General features: G+C 39.9%; 1 protein-coding gene across 8 annotated transcripts in view; it reads right to left on the reverse strand.

The window, feature by feature from the left end:
- The window catches only part of FGD4 (FYVE, RhoGEF and PH domain containing 4), a 168,808-nt gene that overhangs the window by 12,866 nt on the left and 128,777 nt on the right, over nucleotides 1–27,165 (reverse strand). For all 8 annotated transcript variants that reach the window (XM_032472990.1, XM_032472991.1, XM_032472989.1 and 5 more), the window contains 7 exons: nucleotides 20,248–20,337; nucleotides 18,084–18,229; nucleotides 17,492–17,648; nucleotides 12,116–12,254; nucleotides 9,711–9,769; nucleotides 9,236–9,382; nucleotides 3,307–3,479 (listed from right to left, as the gene is read on the reverse strand). In XM_032472990.1, the coding sequence (XP_032328881.1) occupies nucleotides 3,307–3,479; nucleotides 9,236–9,382; nucleotides 9,711–9,769; nucleotides 12,116–12,254; nucleotides 17,492–17,648; nucleotides 18,084–18,229; nucleotides 20,248–20,337 (911 nt within the window). The remainder of the gene's footprint in view (nucleotides 1–3,306; nucleotides 3,480–9,235; nucleotides 9,383–9,710; nucleotides 9,770–12,115; nucleotides 12,255–17,491; nucleotides 17,649–18,083; nucleotides 18,230–20,247; nucleotides 20,338–27,165) is intronic.

Here is a 27,165-nt window from a genome sequence, read left to right on the forward strand (position 1 = left end):
TAGAAAATTCAGGGATGTCCAAGAAGGAGTTATAATAAAAATTAGACTGAATCTCAGGCAGTTGAATAAATTAATTCATAAACGTAGTTTTAGACTATCTACTTACTTTGGTACGCATAGTTTTTGATGAGGAGAGTTAAGTTTGGCTTTCATTTAACAACCATCATCTGTATCAGGAATCTGTAGACCCAGTATTACACTAGATGCAGGAGTCATCTTCTAATTCCACTTTACAAAAACACAAGGCTTTCAAAGGCTGCTAGTCACAGCCCATCTTAGAAAAGGCTGCAATTATCCTTGAGAATCTAAAATACCTTTATAAGGCCTCAGGGAGCTATTTAACGTTTCCTTTGATAAACAATTTAATTGTATTTTGCTAAGAGGCTTCAGGCAATAGCATACCTAACTCACTGCAGATAAAGCACAACAAAAATTTAAATGCCTGCAGGAAGGAGGTTTCACAGATTAATGAAGCCCAGCACTTAATAATTTCCTGCTGGGAAAAAACATCTGACTATAGTCAAGTTCCCCATTCTCCTGTTCAGGCAAAGTTTCCTTATTTCATCTCCCTGGCAGGTAGCTTATACAGCTGGCTGCTGTCATAGATTAGGAAAAAATTGCCCTTAATAGACTCTGGAGTCCGTAAGGTCTCCGCCTTGAGGGCTTGTGAAGAGGCAGCTCTGTCTGTGTTTGGTAGGCTGGGGCTGAGTTTGGGTCCCAGTGCCATGCCACATGCCACAGCCCCACGGAATATCACACATGCATGTGTCTGGCAGGAGGTCTGCTCCTGTGAGCACATCCGTCTTTCCCACAAATGTATTACTGAGATCACGACGTGCCAAGCATGCTGCCGGACTCCGGGCTTGTCAGATGGAAGGTTCTGCTGATCTTTCACCGGGGAATCCTTGAACCGAGAACCTTGGGGGCGAGGGGAGGGCTTCGATTTTGCCCCTCAAAAAACATTTCTCCCTAATGCTGTGCCCTGCGCCCCCCAAATCAACTCTGCTGTCCTGGAAGTAGAGTTATTTGCTAGCTGCTTTTAGCCTTTTAAATGCAAACTAATCTGACAAGTCTTTAATACCCTTTGTTTTACTTTCCCAGTCAGGGCAGATTTTCTTTTTACTCCTTTGTTTAATTTACTTCTTATTATACTCTTATATCCATTTAGTAACAGAAAACCACTGAACAAAAGCTATAAAAATTAATTTTGATTCCAAAGTTTATATTCTTTTGAATATGGAAGAGGAAGCTGAGTGAAGAGGTCCGTCTTGAGGCTGACTTATTTAGTAGGTAAAGCAGAACATCCACCCCCCCACCCCCGCCATGTTGGCTTCAGAAGTGAATTCTCTTTAAATATCACCAAATATATATCCAATTTTGGGCTGCATGCAATCCATCTGACTTTCTGAGAATTTCAATGTTTGCCTGCATTCTTGAAAGAGTCATTCACGATAGACTAGAAGAAAGGTAATCACACTTCATTTAGATCTTTGATTCACCATACAATCATAAATACAACTAAAGCAGAGATTAGAGGAATAAGAAATTTAAGAAAAAAATGTGTTTTCAATACTAATTGGAAGGCATACAATAGTGCATACCAGAACGCTACAAAATGATGACTGTCTGTACTTCAGAAACCTTTTCACGCATCAGCCCCATCCTGAAGGGCAAACAGCCCAACCTGCTGGAGTCCCCAGCTTAGGCAACTCAAGAAACCTCGATAGTGTCTCTTCTGCTGTTCAGAGACATGTCTCAGGTTGTAGATGTTCAGAGCCAGCAGCACCTTCATCGGCAATGAAGACTCCTCTGATAGTCCTCCCTGTTGCCACAGCCAGTCGCTCAGGGAGCCAACCACTGAGTGAGGACTCAGGCCAGGAGTCGCCAAGCACAGCCACATACATTGTTCTCTTGGGTGTGATGGCTGGGGTCTAAACCCCACCACGATAAAGCAGGACATTCAAAGCCAAGTCCTCCACCATTTTAACTCATGCTTGAAATGCCACCTTTTAACCCTCAGAGCAGTTCCCTGGCAGCTCCCTAAGTAAGGCAGGTTCAGTCTATGTTTTCTGTGGGAAGTCAAAGAACTAGCTAGGTATGCCTTCAAACTCTCCCAGCCTGCTACATCTTCCAGTCTGGAATTTCACCAAGTCCCTGACTCCCTGGGCCACAGAATCCTGCTTAAAAATAATTTATTCTCTTTCAAAAGTGTCAAATTTAAGCTGGTACATAGTTACTGAGTACAACCATCCAGGAATGGGTTCACCTGAGCAGCCAGAATCACATGTTTTTGGTGCAAAAGAGCAGAAAGGAACAGAAGAACTCTGATTCTCAACGGATTCTAGGGTGTCAGAACCATCAGAGCTGAGACTGGCACTCAAGCCTCTAACCTGTGACCTTTTGGAGCGTCTCAGTTTTCACCATGGTCGGTTTTTATAGGATAAGTGAATAATGCTCTTCTAAAGCAGATTTTAAAAAAAAATTTGGTGGAGGAGGTAATTAGGTTTATTTGTTTATTTTTAGAGGAGGTACGGGGGACTGAACCCAGGATCCCGTGCATGCTACGCATGCTCTCTACCACTTGAGCTGTACCCTTCCCTTCTACAGCAGATTTTTAAAAATCTGAGGACACCCTGTCTTCCAGAGGTTCATGCATGACGTAGCTGTGATCTACTACAGTGGTTCTCATGGTTCCCCCCACCAAACCTGGTTATGCTGGGGCGTGGATGCTAGACTTCCAGCTCTTTCTCTCCCGCTCAATAAAGCATATGTGCATGTAAGAAGAGGTCCTGGGTGCCAGAGGCTACAGAGCCCCAGATGGCCCCCTTCATGTATCTTTACCCGTGGCAGGAGAACCATTATCTTTTTCAACATGCCTCCTCCAAACATTCTTTCCATCAAAGTGCCATTAAGCCCTCTGAATGCAGAGTCTCTGAGGACTGATAGTTAAAGCTTCAGAATTAAACATGGAATAATAAGCATCAATAAACATTTTTGGACCAAAAAGGAAGGATGGCGGGAAGAAGGGTTAAGAGAGAACTGTTTCCTGTAAGACTCAAAACACTGGCTTGAATGCAACTTCATTCTCTGCACCTTGTCCGTCTAAAGAGTCACTTTACTTACTTAACTTTGCTTACTGTTTGCAAAACCACTATCCTAGGCACTACGGAGGAATTAAAAGGGAAGATGTAATTCCTGACTTTCAAGAGCTTACATCTTCCATTTGTGTCCAGCCAGACTTGGGGAAGAGCCTCAGAATTGTTCTGCTGCTTCGGGGAAGCTGTGTGGCAGGACGGCCCCTCTCACCTGGCCTGCAGCTCCAGCGTCCTCTCCTTCCCGGACACCTGGAAAGTGTGCGGGTACTCCTCATTGTGCGTCTCCACGATTTTCATTCCATCGATGCCAACCCTGGTTCGAACCGTGAATTTGGAGCCCACCAAGCTGAACCTTGGCACACAGTACAGCAACATGTTGTTGAACTGCAAGGAGACAGAACATACGTCAGCACACAGGACAACGAAACACGACAGGAGGAAAGTGACCAACACTGAAAGCAGCCCAGACAGAAATTCCAGGGAGGTTCCAGGAAATCTCACACTTTCCATGTTAGCAAAATTACTTAAGTGCTATACAGCTTTTATGCCTGTATTAAAATCATATTTTAAAATTTGTAACATATATTTCCCTTTGTTGGTTCATATATATTTTATTGATATTTAAGTAAATCAATCATCACTTTGTACTACTAAGGAAATTAGTTAAGGAAATTAAATTCAGCAACTATTAAGGACCTTCTACATACCAGGAACTAAAATTCTCAACCACTTAAGTTGAAGCCCTTAGACAACAAAATTTCTAATTGTTGTGTCTTAGACATGAAGTCTACAATTAGCTCTTAGAGGAAAAGAGTAATATTTAGCAATTATTTTCACCAATGTGTTTAATGTTAAGTTTAAAAAAAGTAGACAAATTATTAGCTTAAATTTCATTAGAATGTGTGAGGTTAGCACACTAAATCCCACGTAAAAAACTAAGGCAATGTTTTGCACTACCCCACATCTTGAGAATTTATCACGTACGAATTAACAGAAAAATTATCTATTTTAGCAAAAAGTCTTTATTTAAAATGAAGGACTTTATTTTGAAACTGAATCAAATTAGTGCCTCACTTTTTTTTTAAGTTTTTTTTTTTTTTTTTTTGTAGGGGGGAGGTAATTAGGTTTATTATTTTAGAGGAGGTACTGGGTATTGAACCTAGGACCCTGTGTATGCTGAGCACTCACTCTACCACTTGAGCTACACCCTCCCAGTGCCTCACTTTAAAGTAAAAAATGAACAACTCCTGCTAATCAGAACAAAGCAAGGTTTGGAAATATATTAAAACATGCAAAAGGATGAAAGTCTAAATATTTGGGTTAATTTGTAGGCAGACTCCTAAAGAAGGTCCATATTTATCTTCCTACTTCATGTTTATTGTTTGTAACATTATTTCTATTTCTAGGATTATATGTATTTCTGTAAGATAAGGTCACCTGGGAGTAAGTTCCCAGGCAACCTCTATGTATGATATGACCTCTCATGTTTTGGGATTATCTGTTCAAGTCACAGGTTATTGAGAGGATTAAAGGAGGGAAAATGTACTATTTAGTCAGGCCCTCTAATTAGCTCTAACCATCAATAAGAAATACTGATGGATATTTCAAACATTTCAACATGTTTATGTGACAATGTCCACTGTACTCATTCTGAAGGCAAATTTCCCACCAGTTGTTCCTTGCATATTACCTTGCAAATTTCTATAACCAGTGTCATAAATTTCATTTCCATATTGGATAATGCAGAAATAAAAGGCACTAAATACGTTGTATCAGATATATCTGAGCATCACATCTTGCACCTATGTCTCTAGAAGAGAACATGACCTCATTACTAACTGCCCTGTATTCTAAGTAAGGCAATCAGCCGCACTGAAGTACACGGATGTAGAGATCTGATAATACGGGGAAAGGTTCTCATCACCATCCCAACTTGATTAAGGCCACAGCTGGCCTGCACATTCACATTTCTTTCTCTCTTCCATCAAAGCCTTCTCAGGAGGGGATTTGGTCAAGTCTATGAACAGCACAGGAGATGCAGGGAGCCACCAAAATGGACAAGGCTCACTCACACTTTCAAAGATAGCAACCACCACCATATTTCTTAGGAAACTGAGTGATAGAGGGAACATTACGGCATAAAATGTCTGATTGATCTATACATGGACTCAAGCTTGCTTTATAAAGTTCAGCAAGGCTTGTCATCTTGTAAAAATGCAAGTCCATGAATATGGAGGTTCTTAGCATTTGCTTTTTGGTGGTTATGCTCATAACGAGATGACCATCTGATAATGGCATTTCACTTTCCCTTCCATGCTTTCAAGGTTACATTTCCCCTCCTCTTCCTAAGAGAGACTTTACACCCTGAACTGTCAGTAACTGTATAACCTTACATCATAGCTCTGCGATCTACTGCTAGCCAATAACTCCCCTTTTCCTTCTTCCCAGAGGTGAAGGTGACATGGCTTACAAAGACATCAAGGCCATACGCATAAAGGAATTAAGCAGCTAGTCCAGCTCCCTCTGTGAACCATGCTCCTGTGGCAGAAGCCACTGTCACTTTCTCTGGGTTTTTGCTGGTGCTGAAAGAGGAAGCTACAGCAAGGGCAGCGGCACGCAGACGGACTTTCCCTTTCAGCGTCGGAGAGCCCTTCTGCTCCAGGACATTCCTTTCGTTCCCCGCCCAGAGCTCAGAAGCAGCTACTGACAAAGCAGTCTTGGGCTGGCAAGCTCCAGAGCCCTAGGCTGTGCCAAAACCTAGAGGAAAGTCTCAAATTTATTAAAAGTGTAGGGAGGTGCCCCCTTCTGGGGCTCCAGCGTCCCTCAACTATTTGTTTCAAGTCTCTTAAAATAAAGTATATTATTTGATTGAAACAATTCACTTGCGTGTCTCACTAGTGACAGTTCATTGAAGTCTGTTTTAGGACGTAAAAATGTATTGTTGGAGAAAACTTCCAGTGCCTTGTCTGTATTCAAAGTCCGTCAGTCAAGAGGGGTGGAAAAACCTAACTCTGTGAAGCCACAGGGAAATGAGGACTAGAACTCCAAAGGGCCTGGAATAAAACCTCTCATTATTCTACAGGATATCCTGGTGATTTGTTTTAACTTCAGATGTCAGGGGTGGTTATGTACTTATTCAAGACTTCCCTACATTAATATCAAAAGCATGGCGTGGAGGCAAGCAAATATGGAAACACGCAAACACCATTTTGAGCGGGGAGGATATAGCTCAAGTGGTAGAGCGCATGCTTAGCACGCATGAGGTCTTGGGTTCAATCCCCGGGACCTCCTCTAGAAATAAACAAGTCTAATTACCTCCCCCCTAAAAATAAAATAATTAAATAATACAGTAATAAATAAAATTTTAAAAAAATTCATTTGAAAGCTGAAATCGGATTCTAAATATAATTTGGCTTCTTAGATTTATAAATGTAATATCCCCAGAACAGGAGATAGAAAACTAGCCCTCATTTTACCTCCACAGAGAAAGGAAAATTAAAATGGTACTTCTGAGTTTCTGCAGAGAAGAGGAACAAGATGCTCCATGGGAATGTGCTGGGGAGAGGAGAGATTCTGTGACAAGTTAGAACCAGAGGGGGAGGATGAAAAGAATGAACACTACAGGAAATGCTTCTAAGATGGTCTTCAAAAGGTGAATATGGCTTTCCTAAAATTCCTGCTGGATGACTCCCTTCTCCTAGGAGGCAATGCTGTGACATGTTTGATAGCTTATAATAACTGGAACAAGGTGGGTCCTTTCCTCAAAGTCACCACTGCTGTATTCCCCCAAGGCTCTTCGCCATCTGTCTTCCAAAGAGCTGCTTAATTTAGCTCTGCATTAAGGTATTCAATCTAAAACTATTTCTAGAATAATCCTCAAATGTGAACATTAAACCAAGACAATCAGTTAGACACAGAGCTAAAAGTTTAACTCTAGAAACTGTAACACTAATGTGGGAGAGAGGAAAGGACACTCCCTAAGGCACTCAAGGCGGGGCAAAGACAGAGGGGAGGCACTGGCTCTCAGGCATCTTGCCCAGAATAGTGCATTAAGCATGTCTTTTTAATTTGGATTTTTGATGCTTTGACATTGTGGGGCTTTGCCCCTCCTGGAGGACTGCCCCTCTCAGGGCTACTCAATTCTGAGAGATAGTAAATGACTCACCTGCAAGCCTGACTTTCGTACGGAAACCAACAGATCCAGAGCCCACAACCTAACCCCCTCGTCTACTGAGCTCTCACACTCTGGGCCAGCACGCCCCTGCCCTAAGCACCCTAAGGCTAGGCACCAGGCAACGGCCCTTGTGCCCCGGAGCCTAATGAAATCATTTACAACTAGCAAAGTCTAAGCACGTTTATCCTGCCTTGCCCATTTTTTTTCTGCAAGAAACCACAATAAAGGCTCTTATCCACATTTTCTGCTTGCTCCCTCTGTCTCCTGACCAACCCTGGTGCTTTCTCATGCAGCCCCTCCATGGTGTGGCATGCCCCCTTCTTTGGGAAGCTGTAAGTAACTGTCTTTTCAATGGCAATCATCTTCCAATCTCTTGGCCTCACCATACCTGAATAACAAAACGAACATTCCAAAACAGACATCTGAACCCTGACATGACAGCACATGTCCTTGATTTACATTTAGCTTTTTGTAGAACCTCTCCAAGTTGAAGGTTTTCTGCTGAGCTCAAACGAAGACTTACGGTTAATTTGGATAATATCAATACATTCTTAAATCTAGTGAGATATAATCCATATACCATAAAATTTACCCTTTTAAAATGTGTAAGTCTTGGTTTTTATACTGTTGGAAATTGTGCAACTATCACTGCCATCTAATTCCAGAACATGTCATGACTCTAAATGGAAACCTTGTATCCATTTCTTTCTGCCCACTAGCCCTAGGCAACCATTACTTACTTCCTGCCTTTATGCATTTCTGGACATTTTATATAAATGGAATCGTATCATACAACGTGGCCTTTTGTGAATGGCTTCTTTCACTTTATACGATGTTTTCAAAGTTCATCCATGTGTCAATATTTCATTCTTTTTTTTACTGCCAAATAATATTCCACTGCATGGTCACACCACATTTTGTTTATCCATTCATCGACTGATGAACATTTAGGTTGTTTCCACTTTTTGGCTATAATGATTAATTTTGTGATGAATATTCATGTACAAATTTTGTGTAGACATGTTTCAATTTTCTTGAGTCCTACAAGCTTGAAGTAGACCTGCTGGACCATATGGTGACCAAATGTTCTTTTTTAAAAATGAGATACTGAACACCTTCTGCATGATAATTAGTTCCTATAAATTTTCCTTTCAAGGGAGGCTGTAACAAGACAACAGAAACCTCTAAACCCCCAGAAACTCATACTAAGGCTGGTGAGATGACTGCCTTACAGCAGAAAAATCAGACATGAACATCATTCTGAGAATGTGTCATGTGCCAGGCAGTGGGCAGCCTCCTTATCAATGTGTCTGTTTCTTTGCTTATAATTACAACCATAGTTCCAGCTAATGTTTACTGAGCTATCACTCAATGTTAATTTATTGTTACTCAGTGTTAGCTATTATTATGATTATTATCTTATCATATTATATACAGAAAGGAGTTGTAATTAACAGAGACTGAAAATAAAATGGCCTGGATTCCCCAAGAAGAATGCTTACATTTCCCATAAGCCCCACGACTATCATTTCCAGGAAGTGGGAAGGAAGGGACAGGGACTGACTGTAGTGAACAGGAATTATGCAAGCAAACTCACTGTACTTTTCACGTGGATGTCTGAGGCACAGGATTTGTAACCTTGCCAATATATTTCTTCAAACTAGAAAGATTAAAAGTGGTTATCCCCATATACACATTGGTGGCTATGTCATCATGGAAAGGTTAGATAGTCTTCACCATGTGTCACTGAAGTAAATCAGACATGGTAAGCACATAGAAAAATTATAGAAAAAAATACTTCAAAAGAAGATGTGTCCTTGAAAGAACAAGTTTCAGTTACAGTATTAACTAAACTAGTTTGGATATAATTGCTTTGGTGGGCAAGGAAGCATCCTGTTTTTCAAAGATGGATGTAACAACGTGTATGAGTTATTCTCATGTGACTTGATCATACAACAAAACTTACTAAGAAAAGGTAGCGCTCCTGTGCGGACGTGTTCCGAGCCGCTAGCTTGAGAATCTGCCCTTCTTTTATTAGTTCATTCGAAGGATTCACAATGTCTTCTTCTTCTCCCAACATTTCATAAATCTCTAAGAGTTTCTTTAGGTTCTCCTAGGAAATTAAAACAAAACACAGCAAGGTCAAATATAAGGAGGTTTCACCTTCCTAGCTGTCATCAGTGACCTTAGCTAAAATACAGATAATTCAGAATGGATTGGAGCTAAGCATAAATGTTGGTAGAAAGTATGTCAATTATGAGCACATTGAAACCTGGGAGAAGGGGGAGAGGATTAGTCCAGATAACACTGGACATTTTATAAACAATCTCTTTTGTTCGCCTGTATCAATTCATTTTGGTCCAAACCTGTAGATAATGTAAGACTCTATTATTGGCAATTCTCTAACTCGAAGACTCTCATATCTTCTGAAAACCACTTACCATTTTTCTTATTGCACTATTAGAATGGCTTGCTGCTGTAGATATAATTTCAAGTGATTCTAAATGGGAAAAAAACAAGAAAAGTAAATATATTTCGTCTTTACTATGCTACTAGACAGCTGAATAACATACAAAACAGTAAGAAAATTGAGACCAAAGATACACAATAAAAGCAGGGACGATTTCCATTTACTTTCTTTTCTTTTGGGTGGGGGGGAGGAAGGTAACTGGGTTTGTTTGTTTGTTTGTTTATTTATTTGAGGAGGTACTAGGGATTGAACCCAGGACTTCGTACATGCAAAGCATGTGCTCTAGCACTTTGAGCTATACCCTCCCCTTCCACTTACTTTCAGAAATTCTTTTAATAAGCAGATTATTTGGAACTTGAAGAGTATTTCCTCAAATAAAGTCATATACAGCGATTAGGCTCAGAGAGACGTTTAATTCATAAAGGACCTTCAAACCGAACGACGACTGTGTACGCTAGGCTTGGTAAAAGGCACTCTGTCAGGGACTTCCATATGTTATGTCTGTTAATTCTTATGCAATTTTGAATGAAAATTATATTAGCTCCATTTGGCAGATGAAAGCAGTACAGTGATGAGACTTGGCTAAGGTCACACACCTGTGACCTTGAAGGGCTACATCTGAACCTATCTTTTGGCTCCAAGTTCCACCACACTTCAGCTGTACATTAAGTATATCACTAGTTTTACGAGCAAATTAACCACCAAGCACACCCAGCTTTTCTGGGAAAGCCCGCACAGTTCTAGCCTTGCTCAAGTGGAAGGGAACCTTCTGATGCCAGTGCTGACGGATGGCTTTGTCGCTAGGGCAGGTGGGAGCAAAAGGTGGGGGCGGGGACCCTGATGTGGGAGACGCAGGAGCTTCGAGACTGCTGCTGAAGGGCTGTGGAAGCCGAGGCTTCCTGCTGGGTCATCCCCACGGAACGTTCTCAAGTCTGTATCGTGTTCCTGTCTTTCCTGTCTTGTGGCTACTGGTTGGGTTAATTCTGTTACCACAATAACCTCATCATTCTGAACCAATTTTTCTGTCTTTGTTCCACTGCTGAACAAAATGTACTTCTGTTGCTTTCCCTCTACTTTCTAGGTCTCTAGAAGTACTTCTGCGACTTCCTTATAATTTTAATGTAAGCAGCAAACCAAAAAAAGTAATAAAATATCCTATTATGTTACCAACTCTTCGTTTTTTGACATAGGTACCTTAGGATAAGTCAAAGTTTTTGAGTGCAGACAAAACTGAATTTTTATTCATATTTTGGAGGATTATCCCGATTTGGGCAATTTTGTGCATTCCATGTAGGATCAAGGTAGAGGGAGACAAATTAAGATGCCTGGTGCCACTGCCCAAGACACCAGTCGGCGGAATCACCATGGTGATCCATCCTCCACTCTTACCACTAGCTCTGCTACTAAAACCAAGCACTCGGACCGGGTTAGGAAAGCAGGCATGAAGTGGAAAGTGGAAGAAGGTTAAGTTAGGATACTTCTAAAGCGTAGAGGAAGGAAGGGGAGATGAGAGGTTCCTGAGGTCACCAGCTCCCTTGGATGGTGGCAGAAACATCAGAGACAGCCTGTGCTCAGAAAAAGACCCAGCCTCCAAGACCAGAGATTTTGTTTTGTGTTCCTCGTCTCTCATCAAGGTTCACTTACAATGGAAGACAAGAAATTATTAGGGAAAGTAGCAACGCTTTAATTTAAGCCTGAATATCCAGAATTGTTAGGACTTGTTGAGTACTAACTGAAGTTAAATTTTCATTCTTCCTTTCACAGCTAATTGATTTTTAAAAAGTTCACAAGAAGACAAAATTCTTATGGAAACCCTTAAGCTCTTTAAAAAGCCTTTCATTATGATCTAATGAAAAAACAAAAGGAAACGAGTGAAACAGGAATAAAATTTTCTCAGGGAAAATGTTAGCTGACACTAAATAGCACCATTTTCTCTTCTGTCTTAGAGTAGACAGAGATCACTTTGCTTACGTTATTTTTATACAGTAAATGTCACCTCAGTTGTCTTGGTACCTATCAGCCCACCTAATTAACCTGCAGCACGAGTAGTTCTGAATGGTTGTATTCTTCCCACGAGAAGGTAACTGTGTATTGCTATTTCAGATGTCTCTGAGACTAGAGTTTTATATTTCAGAGTTAATGATTAATGTGAAGCCAGCATGAGAAATACAATTTGCATTGCTCTAAGCCTGTGATTTGGGCTCAGAAGTGCCTGCCTAATTGAGGTGCTGATAATGATTTCCAGTGAGGTTACTTTCTGGCATCAATATTTTACTAATGTGGCGATGAGACCTGCCTCATGTTGGAACCACAAGGCTGCCTGGCCACTAAATTACCCCACAGTCGAGCGGGGTTGGCGGAGGGGGGGGCATTTACTTTTAGCATCATTCCAGTCCGGAGAATCAGGGGGCAGTTTCCTCAGGTAGTCCTTCAGGAGCATCTCATACCGGGGGATCCGCTGGACGGGTTCCAGCATGTGATGCTGCAAAGTCAAGTTCCCACAGATCCTCTGTTTCTGTGATGAGATAGGTTTTTAAAGAAAGATTTAAAAATTAGGTTAGCCAGTCTAAAAACTCAATGTAACACAGAACTTCAATTAAGGACAGCATTTCCCTACAAAGTGCGGTCTGTGCATCAGCTGCATCAGATACACCTAGGGTGCTATCAAAAATGGAAATTCTGAACCCCTTTCCAACCTATGAGACCATAATCTCTGAGGCACATGCATTTTAAAACACCCCTGATTCTTCCATTAAAGTTTGAAGACCACAAACTAGTGTAAGAACAGAAAGGAAAATCAAGCAAAATTTTAAGCAAGAAAATTCCGAATCGATGGCAAACACCTCAATGATTCACTCCCAGGGCTTGTGAGGTCACATTATTAAATCGTACTCCAGAGATTTGCAAAAGAAGCATCTATTTAATGAGGTTCCCTAAGTGCTACTGTATTAAATGACTTTGGACTCAGCAGGAACTATTTCATAATAAGGCTACCAGAAATGTCATTTCCTGTGAAATTAAAAAAAGACTCCATGTACAAGAATGGTAAGGTCTGAGCATCTTATTATCTGTCAGAAGTGTTTAATTTTTCATTAGTTCACAGCATTCTTTCCCATTAGAAACCAAACTCTGCAAACAGATCTCCTTTTCTTAGGGTGAAACTGGTGTCTCTGCTCTCAATAAGCTGTTAATATGGGAAGAAGGGGAAAGATTACTTGAAAAATACGCTATGTTCTTGTTCGTATTAAACAAAGCAAGAACTTTCTTAAATCATTTATTGATGACTATGATCAGTGCATTGCAAGGTAAGAAAAAAGTTATATTAAGACTAAGACATGATTTTGGTGGTAGAGTGTGGGCTTAGCATGCAGGAGATCCTGGGTTCACTCCTCAGTACCCCATTAAAATAAATAAACAAATAAACCTAACTCCCCTCCCAATAAATAAATAAATACGTAATACATTAAACAAATTTTTTAAAAGAAGTAATAATTTTTTTTAAATGACATGATTTTGCATTCAAAGCAAACAAGAAATGAAAGGCTTCATAGAGAATGGAATACTTAACATGAACTCAGATGAGGGCAGGCCTTGGTGGGAAGGGAAATGAGGAAGACCAAGGGCAAGTGCAGGAAGAGGGACCTCAGAGAGCAGCTCCAAGGCAGTGGGGCCTGAGAGATGCTCAGTAAAAGGGAGCAACTGAGTCCTGCTGGGAAGTGAGACACTTGCAGGGAAGCAGGGGTGAGGAAGAAGAGGCACCACGGGCAGTAGCGTCCAGCTTGGCCTAGATGTACTCCGTCTCGTGCAGGGGAGTGGCAGCAGTGGGTGTGAGGTCCACTGAGGTTCACCTACTGCAGTGTGGCTCTGGGAAGATGCGGGGAAACCAGTTCAGGGCTTATGATTGTAGGTTCGAAGAAGAGTAAAAAGAGCCTGAAATTAGCATGGAGCTGAGGGCTGACAGCTTTCCTTAATAAAGGACAAGATATTAATATTATAAGTTTAGTTATCTCATTTGATTTTCTCCTATATATATGTGTTTTTTTTTTCAGGAAAATATTGCTGATTTCAAAATTTTTACATGAAGAAACCAGCTGAGAAAGCTAGGAGAGTTCTCTAAGGTCAAATGACTGCAAGAGGCAGACTAGCAGCCTAAACTAGGCTAGTTACGTCTCAGCCTGCCACTCCTTTCACAATCCCACCCTTGCCTTGTAATGTGGAGAAGACACGGCAGAGATAGAACTTTGATACTGGATAAAACAACAGTAATGCCCACCACCGCCACCACGTAGGGAGCACTTACCATGCAATGAGCTCCATGCTGAGCTCCTTGAACATATTAGCTAACAGTCAAATGAGCACATACAGCGAATGAGGAAAAGTGACAAACTGAAAATAAAGCCAAGTTATCAAACTCTGGTGAATAAGAGAATGTTGGTGTCGTGTAATAAATTCACTCACAGAACCACAAGCTAGTCTCTGCAAGGCGTGAAAGGTCAGGTGGAAAAAAAGTTTGGGAGCTAAAGATAGGCATGCAACACGTTGACTTTGTACTGACAACAAATGTTCACACAGAATTGTGCAGACAGCACTCAGCAGTTTGCAACTGGAGTTTAGGGGTAGAGAAAGAGACTAGATATAATGACCCTATAAGCATCCGTCTGACATGGATGGTTAAAGGCTTGGGGAACTATGACATCATTAAGGGTTTGAAGAGAAAGAATTTGGTGAAGGACAAACCTTGTATTCTGCCCACAATCCAGTATTAGCAAAAGGGGCTAGTGAACCAGTCAAAGCAGGAGCCAGGGTTCAGAAAGGTAGCTGTGTGCTTAATTATGGGAGAAAAGAGATGTTTAGGAAAAAAAAAAAAAAGGAATGAAGGGGAAGAGGCAGGACTTTCAGCTGTTGCTGAGTGGGGACACTGGCAAAATCTGTCTTATAAGAAGCAACTATAAAGCTGGATACAACTGATTTTAAAAAAAAAAACCAACAATAACCATTTCAGCACTGTAGAAATTGACCAAAGGCACATAACAATCTGAGAGTCTTTATGTTTTAGAAACTGCTGAACTTTGGGTGAGAACAGTGAGCCTCTGTGGCATTCCGGCCCGGAGCTGCACCTGCTGCTCCCCCAGCCCAGTCACCGTGAAGGTTGTGCCAGGTGGGACAAGCTGTGAGGACCGGAGCGTCTCTGCTGAAGCTGAAAACGGCTCATCTGACTTGGAGAGCTGAACAGCTCACGTGCCCAGCAGCCCTGGCCATGGAAGTGATGATCTCTGAGATAAGCGGGGGGAGGACCGATGACTTTATTAACAGCCTGAAGCTGTGGTCGCGGTCGGACACTGATCTTCTTGGCCGAGGCCGTGTGAATAATCAGCAGAGACAGAAGAGAGCCCGAGCCAGCACGGTCTCTGACCACAGCGAGGTTATGGAGATGAAGACAGGAGATATAAACGGGCCCCGTGGACTTGAAAATAGCCTGATCTTTAAATAAACATGCTCCCCTCCACGGACAGAACCACCAGCAGAGGAGAGACACAGAGTCTAGGTGGTCAAGCACCTATGTTCAGTTACTGTTTGATCTTTAACCTACTCAGATATAGGGGCCAGGATCACATATAAACAAGAATATTCAACAAAAAACTGAGTAGAGACATAAGTGGCTGCACATCAGAGGAGAGAGTTCACAGATTTAATCTAAGCAAGTTAATAAACAAACAAAAGCACTCATAGCTACTCAGTGGGGAAAATCCAAATCCAGAGTTGTTACAACAGGTTATCCTAAAATGTACAATACTCAGCAAAGAAATGAGACATTCAAATAAATAGCAATGTGTTAACCTATATAGTAAACATAGCTAATATAAATATGTTCAAAGAAATAAAGATAATCATATTCGAAGAATATGAAAAGTATAACAAAGTATATAAAGATAGCAATTTCTACGGAGGAAACAGATTATTTTAAAGAAACAATGATTGAAAAATTCTCAAACTGATTAAGAACAAAAACAAACAAAAACCCCTAAACATCCAAGAAGCTCAACCAAACGGTTGAAAGCCAAAAAAAAGACAAAACTTTGAAAGCAGCAAGAGAAGATTCATTACATACAGGGGACTATCAATACAACTCCTGGCTAACTTCTCATCTGACTCAATGGAGGACAGAAAGCAGTAAAACAGCTGAAAGAAAAAGAACTATTAGCGAAGAATTCTGTATCTAGCAACATTATCATTCAATAGTGAAGAAAAAATAAAGATACTGCCAGATAAACAGAGGCCAAGAAAATTCATCCTATCCAACCTGACTCACGAGAAACACATCTCTTTCATGCTGAAAGGAATTTACTACAGAAAAGGTAAATACATGGGTTAGTAAATGCACTTGTAGACGTATTTTTTAACACCCTCCCTTCACTTCTTTAAAAGAAATTGTACAGGACAACGATCACATCGCTGTATTAATGGGTTTAACACACATTTAAAGTAACACCTGGTATTAATGGACTGGAGCATGAAGGAGGCAACAGATCTAATGGAGCAAAATGTCTGCATTTGATCAGAATTAAGGTTAGTATTAATCTAAAGCAGACTGTGATAAATTAAGATGCATATCACAATCCCTCAAGAAATCAATAGGAAAATGACTCAAAAAATAGTTTTTTAAAAATTTATTTTGTCTAACTGTTTTATTTTTATTTTACTTTTTTGGGGTTTTTTTTGGGGGGGGGATGGAGAGGGAGAGGGGATAATTATGTTTTATTGATTTATTTAATGGAGGTACTGGGGATTGAACCCAGGACCTCATAAATGCTAAGCATGCGCTCTATCACTGAGCTATATCCTCCCTTCCCCAAAAAATAGTTTTAAAATTAGAGAAATTAAAATGGTCAATAACAAAATTTATGTAATACAAAAAAAAAACCCAGTCAAGGAGCAACAGAATCCTCACCCAAATAATCTTATGTAATCTAAACAATCTCTTTCCAATATTTAAACTTAGCAAAGAATAGGTTCATAACAATTTTACTAGCGAATCAAATAGAAATTACTATGATATTATTAAAGTGTTTCATCCAGGCCTGATGAAACTAAAAATAATCAGGACACATATAAAGTGACCAACATGCTCCCCCCTCAAATGAAATAAAATAAAACAAATATAGTTGACCCTTGAACAACACATGATTGAACTGTGGAGGACCATTTATACACAGATTTTTTTTTAAAATAAAATATATACTACAGTACATCGTCCCCAGTTGGTTAAATTCACGGATGCAAAACCATGGATATGGAAGGCTGACTGTAAAACTACACTGGGATTTCCAAATGTGTGTGTGGAGGGGGTTTCAGTGCCTCTAACCCCCATGTTGTTCAAGGGCCAACTGTAATTACGTTTCCAAAATGTTAGGATTTACAGCATTCACTCCTCATATTCATTCCAACATCTCAGGCTCTGAAAGCAAGCAAGAGAGGCCCACAGTTGAATGGGAACTCACTTTGTAAATTTATGCGGGTCCTGAGAAAGCCAGACTGTCCTGGCCTCCTTTGAACGGAGAATTTACTGTGCAGTATATGGCATGTGTTCAATAAATATTTTAACTTTGCAGAGATGATTTATGCATAATTCAGAGCAGAATGGAATTTGGCTAGGTGTCTCAGATCTCTTAATCTAAAAATTTTAGGTCTAGAAAACCTTATGATTTGTACAGAAAAAGTAATTTATAGCCTTGAACAAAAGAGTCCTATTACCTGAATGTCTTCAACTACTGATTTGAACTGGGGAATACGCTCCGTCATGTTTTTAACCAGTTCCATTGCATGATCAAACCCCTTCACATATTCTCCGTACATCTTAAGGAATGGCGCCAATTTCTGGAGAATGTCACCAATTCTAGGGGTAGTTTCCCTGCATTAAACACAGAAACAAGTCATTCAGATTTCTTACAGAATGAGTGAATTAACAGGACTCCAAACGAAGTAATCACTTTCTATACATACCCTATGCTTCATCAAATCCAATTTGCTTATAAGATTGGTAGAGAATGAAAAAGCACTTTTTACAAGGGAGTTTAAAAATGACACAGTAAAGAGAAATAGATGCTACGGAATTCTTGAAGCCCCAGATTATCCCTAACATCTTGTCTCTAATCAAAAGATAGTTGGAAAGCAAAGATGAAATGTACTAAAACTTCTATCAGTAGTCTGAACATAAAAATTTCGCACAACTTTTTTTTTTTTTTTTTTTGCTCTGTGTAGCATTATTAACACAGAATCTCGTGTGAGTAACAGAGAGTCTAGTAGGGCTGCCTTAGGTACGTCATTTGCTTTTGACTCCTCTTACCATTCTTGCATTCTTTTCTCCAGCTCCGGCAGGAGGAATTTACTGTGGAAGGCATTTATTGACGAAATATTAGAAAAGATTTTATTCACCATCTCTGCTGGAAATGAGCCTCGATTTGCTTCTTCCAATAGTTTGCAATAAAATACCTGAATAAGAGAATAAAGCTAACATTACTTCAAATTTATTGGGTAACCATCTAGCACTGTGCCAGGCACGCTGTGGGTTCTTAGCAGCTTTATGTTGAGTAAATTGAAAAGCTCATTCTTCAAGAAATCATTTTTGAAGTGGAGGAATGAGTATATATATGCTTTGATTGGGAAGAACCAGGAATTACAATTGGGACACTTGGACTCTTAGCGTAAGCAATGCCTCTGTCTGCGGAATGTTAACCTTTTCTGTTCCAGAGGGTTTCCAGCTGAGGTTAATAGGATTTACCCTTCCTGTCCATAGACTGAGTTAAGAGATATGGAAAACTATACATATATATATACACACACACACACAACAATAACTGTGATGCTTTTCTGTCCTCTTTAGGTTTTGAATGACTTCTACGGCACTTAGTATTACATGTTGCCTTTTATGGTAATTTGTTGGCAGAAGCCTCATTTTCCCTATTAAACCCTCCTTGGGGAGGAAGAACCTTGTGATTAGTTTTCACAGTAGAAAAGGTGCTTAAGAACTATCTGGTCAATGTATGAACAAAAGAAGATTTCAGTTCTCAGATGTTTTCTTGCTTTTTGGTAAATAATAACGCATGCTAACCTAAAACACAGACATGAGAATAAAAACGTCTTGTACATCACAGGTGTCTTTTTTTTTTTTTTTTTTTTTTTCTGCTGTCTTAGCTCCACTCCAGTAGGGCGGCTATCATCCCTCCACTGCTATTCTGTTCAATGTAAGCAGAAGGAGGTATGTTCTTTCACAAAGTCCAGATGGTTGTTTATTTTCTGAATTCACCTCCACTGCATCTTCTTGGGAGGCAAAAAGAATAAAAAATTACATCCTTAGAGACTCCAATAGGATAGTTTACTAATTCAGGCTCTGAATTCTCAAACAGCAGCAGCAGTAACTGACAAGATGATACGGCTTAAAAAAAAAAAAACGCAGTTGGTAAGAGGGGAAAATGTTACCTCCACCACAGGAATGCCTAGAAGTTTCAGCTGTGTAATCATGAGAAGAAAAATGGTTCCCAAGGCACGGAGCAACATGAATTGATGGATTCAGGGTGAAATTCTTTGGAAAGTGAGTATCTGAGTCAAGAACTCATTATCTCAGGGAAACACAAGCCTTGATCTGGCCCCGTAAGGCTCACCTAACAGGGATGTAAGTTTGTTCCAGGAACTGACGATAGGGAGGCACGCCCAGGATGGCCTGCCCTCATGAAGTTCCAGTTTTCTGATTGCAACAGTGCGACGAGTCTTCTGACAACTAACCCCCGAACATGGCAACTTTCTCTTCTAGTAAGAGGAGTCTGTGTTAGATTTATAGATTGTCTTCTACTCACTGAAACAGGATTAAGAGGCTACCACGTTCAACAGTTAACGATGCATTTTAAAACCTTCTTCGCAAATGTATGTTTGAGATGGTGTCAGGGCTCCACCTTGATGAAAGTACAAAGTGTGATAAAGCAGATTCACAGATTCGACAAATATTTACACCAGGCACTGGATCTAATGTTTCAGACAAGGCTGAACAAAGTGAACTCTCAAAATCCCTTCTGGCCCTATGACTGCAGCAATTCAGAACACTCACAAGGGCTGAGCAGCAAGCGAGACAAGAATCAGTGATGCATTCATGTCGGCATCAGAATCACCAACGTCCCGTTTAGATCATGATAGTAACACAGCCCTCAGGATCACAGTAAGTGTTCAAGAAACAGACTACTTAGTGTTCAGGGTTGAAAGACACAGATAAAGGCATTTTGTGACTCATACAGAGAGGCCTTCAGTCTGGTCTTTCTGAATTATAAAACTTTAATACCTAATGAACCTTTGCACCTAATGAATTTACTGACGGAGCTGAAAATGTCAGAGATTACCTTGGGGGAGCAGCTTTACTGGCCAAAAGTGGCCAGGTTATTTTTGTAAGTTACTAAAACATTTTAAATTAAAATGATGCATAATGCCAAGAAATAAAACAATTTTGAATGGGAAAATATTACCTGATCTAAGAGGTCAAGTCGGCTGACGTAAGCTCTTTCTGTAAGCAAAAGTTCATTGGCTATTTTGTGAAGTTTTTGCTCATCAGTCTCCTAAAAACAGAACAGGTATTTGCATATTAGGAAATAAAGCTTGGACAGCATTTCTCAAGTAATAAGCCTTATCAAATGGTTTCATCAAAACAGTTTCCTTAAGCTTCTCAGGTACCCAGTTCCTTTTAGTTATCAAGGAACACCCAACTGGAAAAGAACAAAATTACAAATGAGCAATCGGCCAAATTCAATCTGCAGCAACTTCTTCAGGTTATAACATCTTTGATCTCTGTAGCAATTAACACTATCATCCACCTTCCTTGAAACATTTTGTACTTTTTTTTACTTCTAGATACTAATACTTTCCCCATTTTTCCTTTACCTCTCTCAGGCTAGTCTTTAGACATGATTCCATCACTCTGTCAAAGATCTTATTTAATTATTAGCTCTATGCCCAGAACTTTCTGCCTTAAAAAAAAATTTTTATCATGAAAGATTTCAATCATATATAAAAGTAGGGAAAGCAGTCAAACGAACCCCTACGTGTCCACCCACAACATGTAACATCAGCTCATTGTTAACCTTGTTTTCATCTATGCCCTCACCCACCTCCCTCTACTCATATTATTTTAAATTAAATCCACACTTTGTTATTTCCTCAGTTTATATATACTTAACCCTTAAATGTAATTGTATAACCTTGTTAGTGCCACGAGGCTAGGAACATTTTCTCCTTGTCAACGGCTGGATCTCTTGTGTCTACCACGGTGCTCCAATAAAACATTGGCTCTCAATAAAATATCGCTGACTGACTACCTGAGCAGTAGTCTCACATGCTTCACTATTGCTGGGCGTTTATTATCACTTTGACATGCTGTCAACCTAAGATCAAATTCATCTTTTCTGTAAAATCTCTGCCTTACCACCACCCCCGAACCTTACCATCCTGGCAATGGTTCGTTCCATCCCTTTCCAGTTAGCTGACTTGAATTACTTTAGCTTAGCTCCCTACCGCAAAATCCAGTCAGCCACCCACTCCTGCTCGTGACATGACATCTTCAGCATCCTTCCTTCAAGTTCTCATCATCACTACCCTGTCTTGCTCAGACCTTATCTCAAGCCCAGGTCAATCAACAGCTGCCCAATAATTTGATTCCATTATTTTTTGGCTCTAACTTACCTGGAATACCACTATATGAGGAATCTTTCTAAAACTCTGCTCTGCCCAGCTCATCCTAGTTCCCACAGGAAAAAAAAAAAGGTCTTCAATAGTCCTCCTCTCACTGACAAGATGAAATCCAGACACTGTGTACCATTCAGGGTTGTTCAAACCTCATCTCTATGTATTTCCTCAAATGTCTCACGGCATCTTTACATGAACCCTTCCCTTAAAACACACTGGGTACCCACCTTTATCTAAACATATCCCTGACCATCCCCAGCCCTTCCTTCTTCCTTTTCTCTCTGCCAGGCACATGCTCTTGCTGGAACCTCTCTGTAAGACTTACTTTCCTTTTGATGGCCTGCTAAATTTCCATTCCTTGTCAATGTTTAATTTCTGTAAATGCAACATGTTAAACTATGTATACAACGCTAGTAAGCTGTATAAATGCTTCCTTGTGTAAAATACATATGACCACTACTTTATGCTTTATATGCAATGTCTGTTCTAATGTGGAAAGGCACCCTGTGGCTTCTTACAGTATCACTGAAATGAGGTATTTATGTGAGAAGTCTTTAGGTAAAGTAACATAACCCTGTTTAAATAATTTGTGGGCTCAGAAATACTGAAAGAAGAACTACGTAGTAACCAAATTCCACAATTAGTCAAGGTTTTGGTTTAACTTATTAAACTTAAAGTACTTGTATTGGTGCTTGCCTGCCTGGCATCATTTACTCCCATCTCTCAATGGTACCCACACTTGGTTAGCATGTCTACCCTACTATGTAGCCTTTCCTTTGCAGAAACTGACCTTATCCATAGGTCAAAAGGGGGGTCCTGAATGGTGTAGCAATTAAGAGCACACAGCAGTTGGTTCGGGAGCCCATGAGAAATGAGAGCTGAAGGAGCATGCACTGGCAGCTCTGGAAAAGGAGGCCCCCTACTCTTAAGGAAGAACCATGGAAAAAGTGATCTCTCTTTGTGATTCCATTTAATTAGGGTCCATGCAGGTTTGAATGCTATGAGCAGCCATCTCATAAGTACAGAGATAAAGCCAATAAACTTCCTTATTGTTTAAGTGAGGTTAAATAATATTGGTATTATCTGTAGCATCCTGACTAACATAGGAAACTTAAATACTAAGAAACATATGCAGTATATTCCATGAAATTGAGAACCTTTCAAGTAATTTTTAGACAATTACTATTTATGGAGAAGTACTTAAAATCTAAAAATGTGACTTTCAAAGCTATAATAAAGTATAAGTAGATACGTAAGAAAGCTGCCAACATTTCAAAAAAAGTGATCTGCTGTTCCACGTGCTCAGAAGAAATACTGACCTGCACTAACTACAAGTCACGTGTTTTGGTTTTTTAATATGGAGACGTAACTTACAAATAGTAAGATTCACCTTTCTGGTGAATACTTCTAGGAGTTTGGACAAATGCTTATAATCACGTCACCACCACCACCATCAGGACTCACAACATTTCCATCGAAACTTTTCTTAAGTCTCTGCAGCCACGCCCACTCCTCTCCCACCGCCAGCTCCTAGTAATCGCTGATCTGGCCTGTTCCCGAATGTCACATGAATGTAATCACATAGTACGTGCCTTTTGAGTCTTGCTTGTTTCACTTATCAAAATGCATCTGAGATACATCCTTGTTGTTATCAGTATCAGCAGTTTGCTCCTTTCAAGTCCTTCATTTTATTCTAAAAGTGGTGATATACATCTTGGGTTTTTTTTTTTTTTTTTGGTGCTGGGAGGTAATTAGGTTTACCTGTTTTTTTAAATGGAGGTACTGGGGATTGAACCCAGGACCCTGTGCATGCTAGGCAGGCACTCTACCACTGGGCTATACCCTCCCCCTACATCTTGTTAACCCACTATATTCTTTTGTCTGTCCTAATTCTAGTTCTTACAAATATCTTTAAAGGAAAAAACAACCCAGCAGAATTTGTGCTGTGATAAAATAATACATCTTTTATCAGTCAGAGAATTCATTAACCAGCAGGTCATACTGCCCATTGCTGTGCAATGAAGTCCCCCCTGAGATCTTCCACATCCTACCGGATCTTGAATAGGAAGCTTATAAAAAACAGTCTTTTGCTGACTGCAAATCATACTTTGGCTGAACATGGCAAATTGTGGGTATCCTGGTCATAATTTGCAAAATACAAAGGGACGCCAGCAGTTATTAGTAAAAGTTATGTTCCTTCGACGCAGATGGTCTTCTGATATTTGGTCCCTGAACTTGCCAAAGCCAACACAAAGCTAAGCGAAACTAGACTTGCTGATAGGTGGTTTAATCCCTCACATAAAAGGTTTGTGACAAGTTACCAGGGACTTTGTGGTGGAAGTGAGGAAATCGCGGACTCATGGGGCCTTTCTTCAGGTTAATCACAGCAATAATAGTATCTCCGTAATTAGAACAGCTAACACTCACTCACTCATGGCTCGCTGTGTGCCAGGCTGCTGTAAGTATTCCACACAGACTGGTCCTTACAACAACTCTATGAAATAGAGCCAGTATGGTTCCTATTTAACTGCAGCGCACATACAAAGAAAACAAAGTTCCAAGACTCAAAGAGGCCTGGGAACCTGCCCAAGTCCACACAGTTAGAAAGCCACTGAATTAGAGTCTAAGCGTGTAGGAGAGGATGCGACTTTAGGCAACTTTTCAGCAAATAGTTGGCTGTCACTCTAACCCCTCTGCAACAAAAAAAGTCGACTGTACTGCCCTAATTCCCAGGCCGTGGGGGCACCAGGAGTGCTGTCTGGCCCAGCAGACCCCAGATGCCCACCCAAGCCCTTTGAGGACCAGGCATGGGCTCTAAGGTGCCTTCAGAAGAGGTGTGTGTGTTGGGGAGGTATAGCCCAAAGTGCTAGAGCACATGCTTAGCATGCATGAGTTCCTGGGTTCAATCCCCAGTACCTCCTTCAAAAACAAACAAATAAATAAACCTAATTACTTCCCTTCCCCCCAAGAAAAGTTTTAAAAAAAGAAAGAAAGAAAAAAAGAAGACATAGAGGGTAGGTGTCTGGACTAGGGAGGATTCCTCAGTGATGACCCGGCAGATGGCCACTAGCCAAAGAATGTGAATGATAGTCCTCACCGTCCTCGAAAACAAACTCCAACTCAAGTCACAGCCCTCCTCCCCCGGAGCACGCACCACTTCTAACAGACCACGTAAAATTGTTCAAAACAACCCCCACCCCAAACTAGACTGTATTGCGTGCCCACAAGGGACCAGACTAACAAAATGCTAACTATCCACTCAAAAATGAAACGTGCATTTTAACTTACACGTTGATTATTTTTCCAACACAAATTCTACTTAAAACAGACTTTTCAGTAATTTTAGTAATAATTATCAGGTATAAAAAATTCAGTCATATTTGAAGTAATAATATGATGGTTTCCAACTTTAAAAAAAAATTGTTTCTGAAACTTATCTATGAGCACATTTAGGGAGAAACATGTGATCTGTCTTCATGTACGAGGCTCTACTATATCAGACTTACGCTTAAATGATGGACAAAGTCGTTTTAGAACTGCTGGTACGTTGGGGCTGCAGACTGATTTTTTTTTTTTTAAAGCAGTTTACTAAGAAATCACTTATTCTTGTGATTCTTTGGAAAACAATAATGGTTACATAATACTAGTTTGATGAGTAATCCCATTTGCTTCTTTTGGAACCTAATACACAGACTTGACTTTTCAAAATAATTATAAATATGCTATTAAAAAAGTATCTTATTTTGCTATTCTTCTATAAAGTAAAGGGATTGGTTTTTTTTTTTACTTGCAAATACATACTATATTGAAAGCTGTTCTCAGAGTATTTTTGTTTTGCCTCAAAAATATATTAGAGATGAAAATGAATATATGTATATGTATGAAGCACTGTGCTGTTGACATATTATAAACTGACTATACTTCAATTATATATATATATATATATACACACAAACACAAAAACAAACAAAAAAAATGAGAGTATATCTAACCTACCAGAACTGAAAAAGTAAGATACACTCCTCTTACAGTAACAGACTCTACAATTTACTTTCCTCTGTCTTTCAGCTTAATGCATTTCTAGGCTATTACTGCGTACCTTCACATCTCCAGTAACCGTTTTGTAGAGACCTGCTCCATACTCACTAGGGTTAGGGTCAGCCTCGTTATTAGCCAGTGTACCCACCGGCTCACACTGTGCTGCAGTTATCAGTTCTGCCTCCCTCCTTGCAGATGGTCACCATGCCCCTGCAGCTCTTTTCAGCCCCTTTGGCATGACTCTTCCATATGGCAAGAGCGGGGACAAAGACCAGCTCAGGGTTCACTACCTGGATACGCAGGTCACTCTTTGGAATCTTAGTACTATACGCCCTGCCACATGTCTCAACACCACCAAGCAGGAGAGTACATATTTTGAAAAGAGTTTCATAAATGCCAATGAGCAATTAGTTTCCTGAAAGATGCTTTCAGGGCAAAGTCTTAAACTATTTAAAAAATGAATCAGATATTGATATATGCTTTATAATCACATGTTCTCATGTGGGTTCATTTTAAGCAGGAAGGTTATTTCTTTCTAAAAACACTGACTCCACCTGCACCCCAATGTTCATAGCAGCACTATTTACAGTAGCCAAGACATGGAAACAGCCTAAATGTCCATCAACAGATGACTGGATAAAGAAGATGTGGTATATTTATACAACAGAATACTATTCAGCCATAAAAAACAACAACATAACGCCATTTGCAGCAACATGGATGTCCCTGGAGAATGTTACTCTAAGTGAAGTAAGCCAGAAAGAGAAAGAAAAATATCACATGAGATCGCTCATATGTGGAATCTAAAAAAAAAAAAAGAACATAAACACAAAACAAACAGAATCATAGACACAGAATACAAACTTGTGGTTGCCAAGGGTTGGGGGTGGGAAGGGACAGAGTGGGAGCTCTAAATCTGTAGATACTGACAGGCATATATGCAGAACAGATAAACAAGATTATACTGTACAGCACAGGGAAACATATACAAGATCTCGTGGTTGCTCACAGCGAAAAAAATGTGACAATGAATATATGTATGTTCATGTATAACTGAAAAATTGTGCTCTACACTGGAAATTGACATAACATTGTAAAATGACTCTAAGTCAATAAAAAAAGTTAAAAAAATAAAAAAATAAAAACACTGACTCAAAACTAATAAAGGTTCTTACAGCCTTTTCCATATGTATATTTATAACATGGTCCGTATGTTATATTTAAAACAATGTGTATAAAAATTATCAGGATTTTATAGGACCAGAAGGCATATTTCTTGGTCCTAGGGCATTTCAGTCCAAATCTGTCCTTCATAGTCTTCCATGGAGAAGGAAGATGTGGCTTTGTATTGGCATACATATCTGCATTCCCTGAAGTCCATTCTCTCATAACGAGATGAGTCAACTTAGAAATAAGTACTTAATTTTGGACCATAATTCATGAGATGTATCAAAATATTGATATGTCATTTTTAATGTAATTCCAGACATCAGTCTTCAATGTGGCTCCAGGTGATAACTTAAAATTAGATCACAATGATATTTAAATGTCACATAATTGGTCCTGAAATCTTTGACTTGTGTTGGACACCTTACTTTCAGCATTCTTTCTCACTATACTGAGCAGAGTAATCAAGGGACGTTACAAGTGAGAGACAGGGACAACTT

This window comes from Camelus ferus, chromosome 34, assembly GCF_009834535.1.
Source record: "Camelus ferus isolate YT-003-E chromosome 34, BCGSAC_Cfer_1.0, whole genome shotgun sequence".
In the NCBI taxonomy this organism is placed as follows: Eukaryota; Metazoa; Chordata; class Mammalia; order Artiodactyla; family Camelidae; genus Camelus; species Camelus ferus.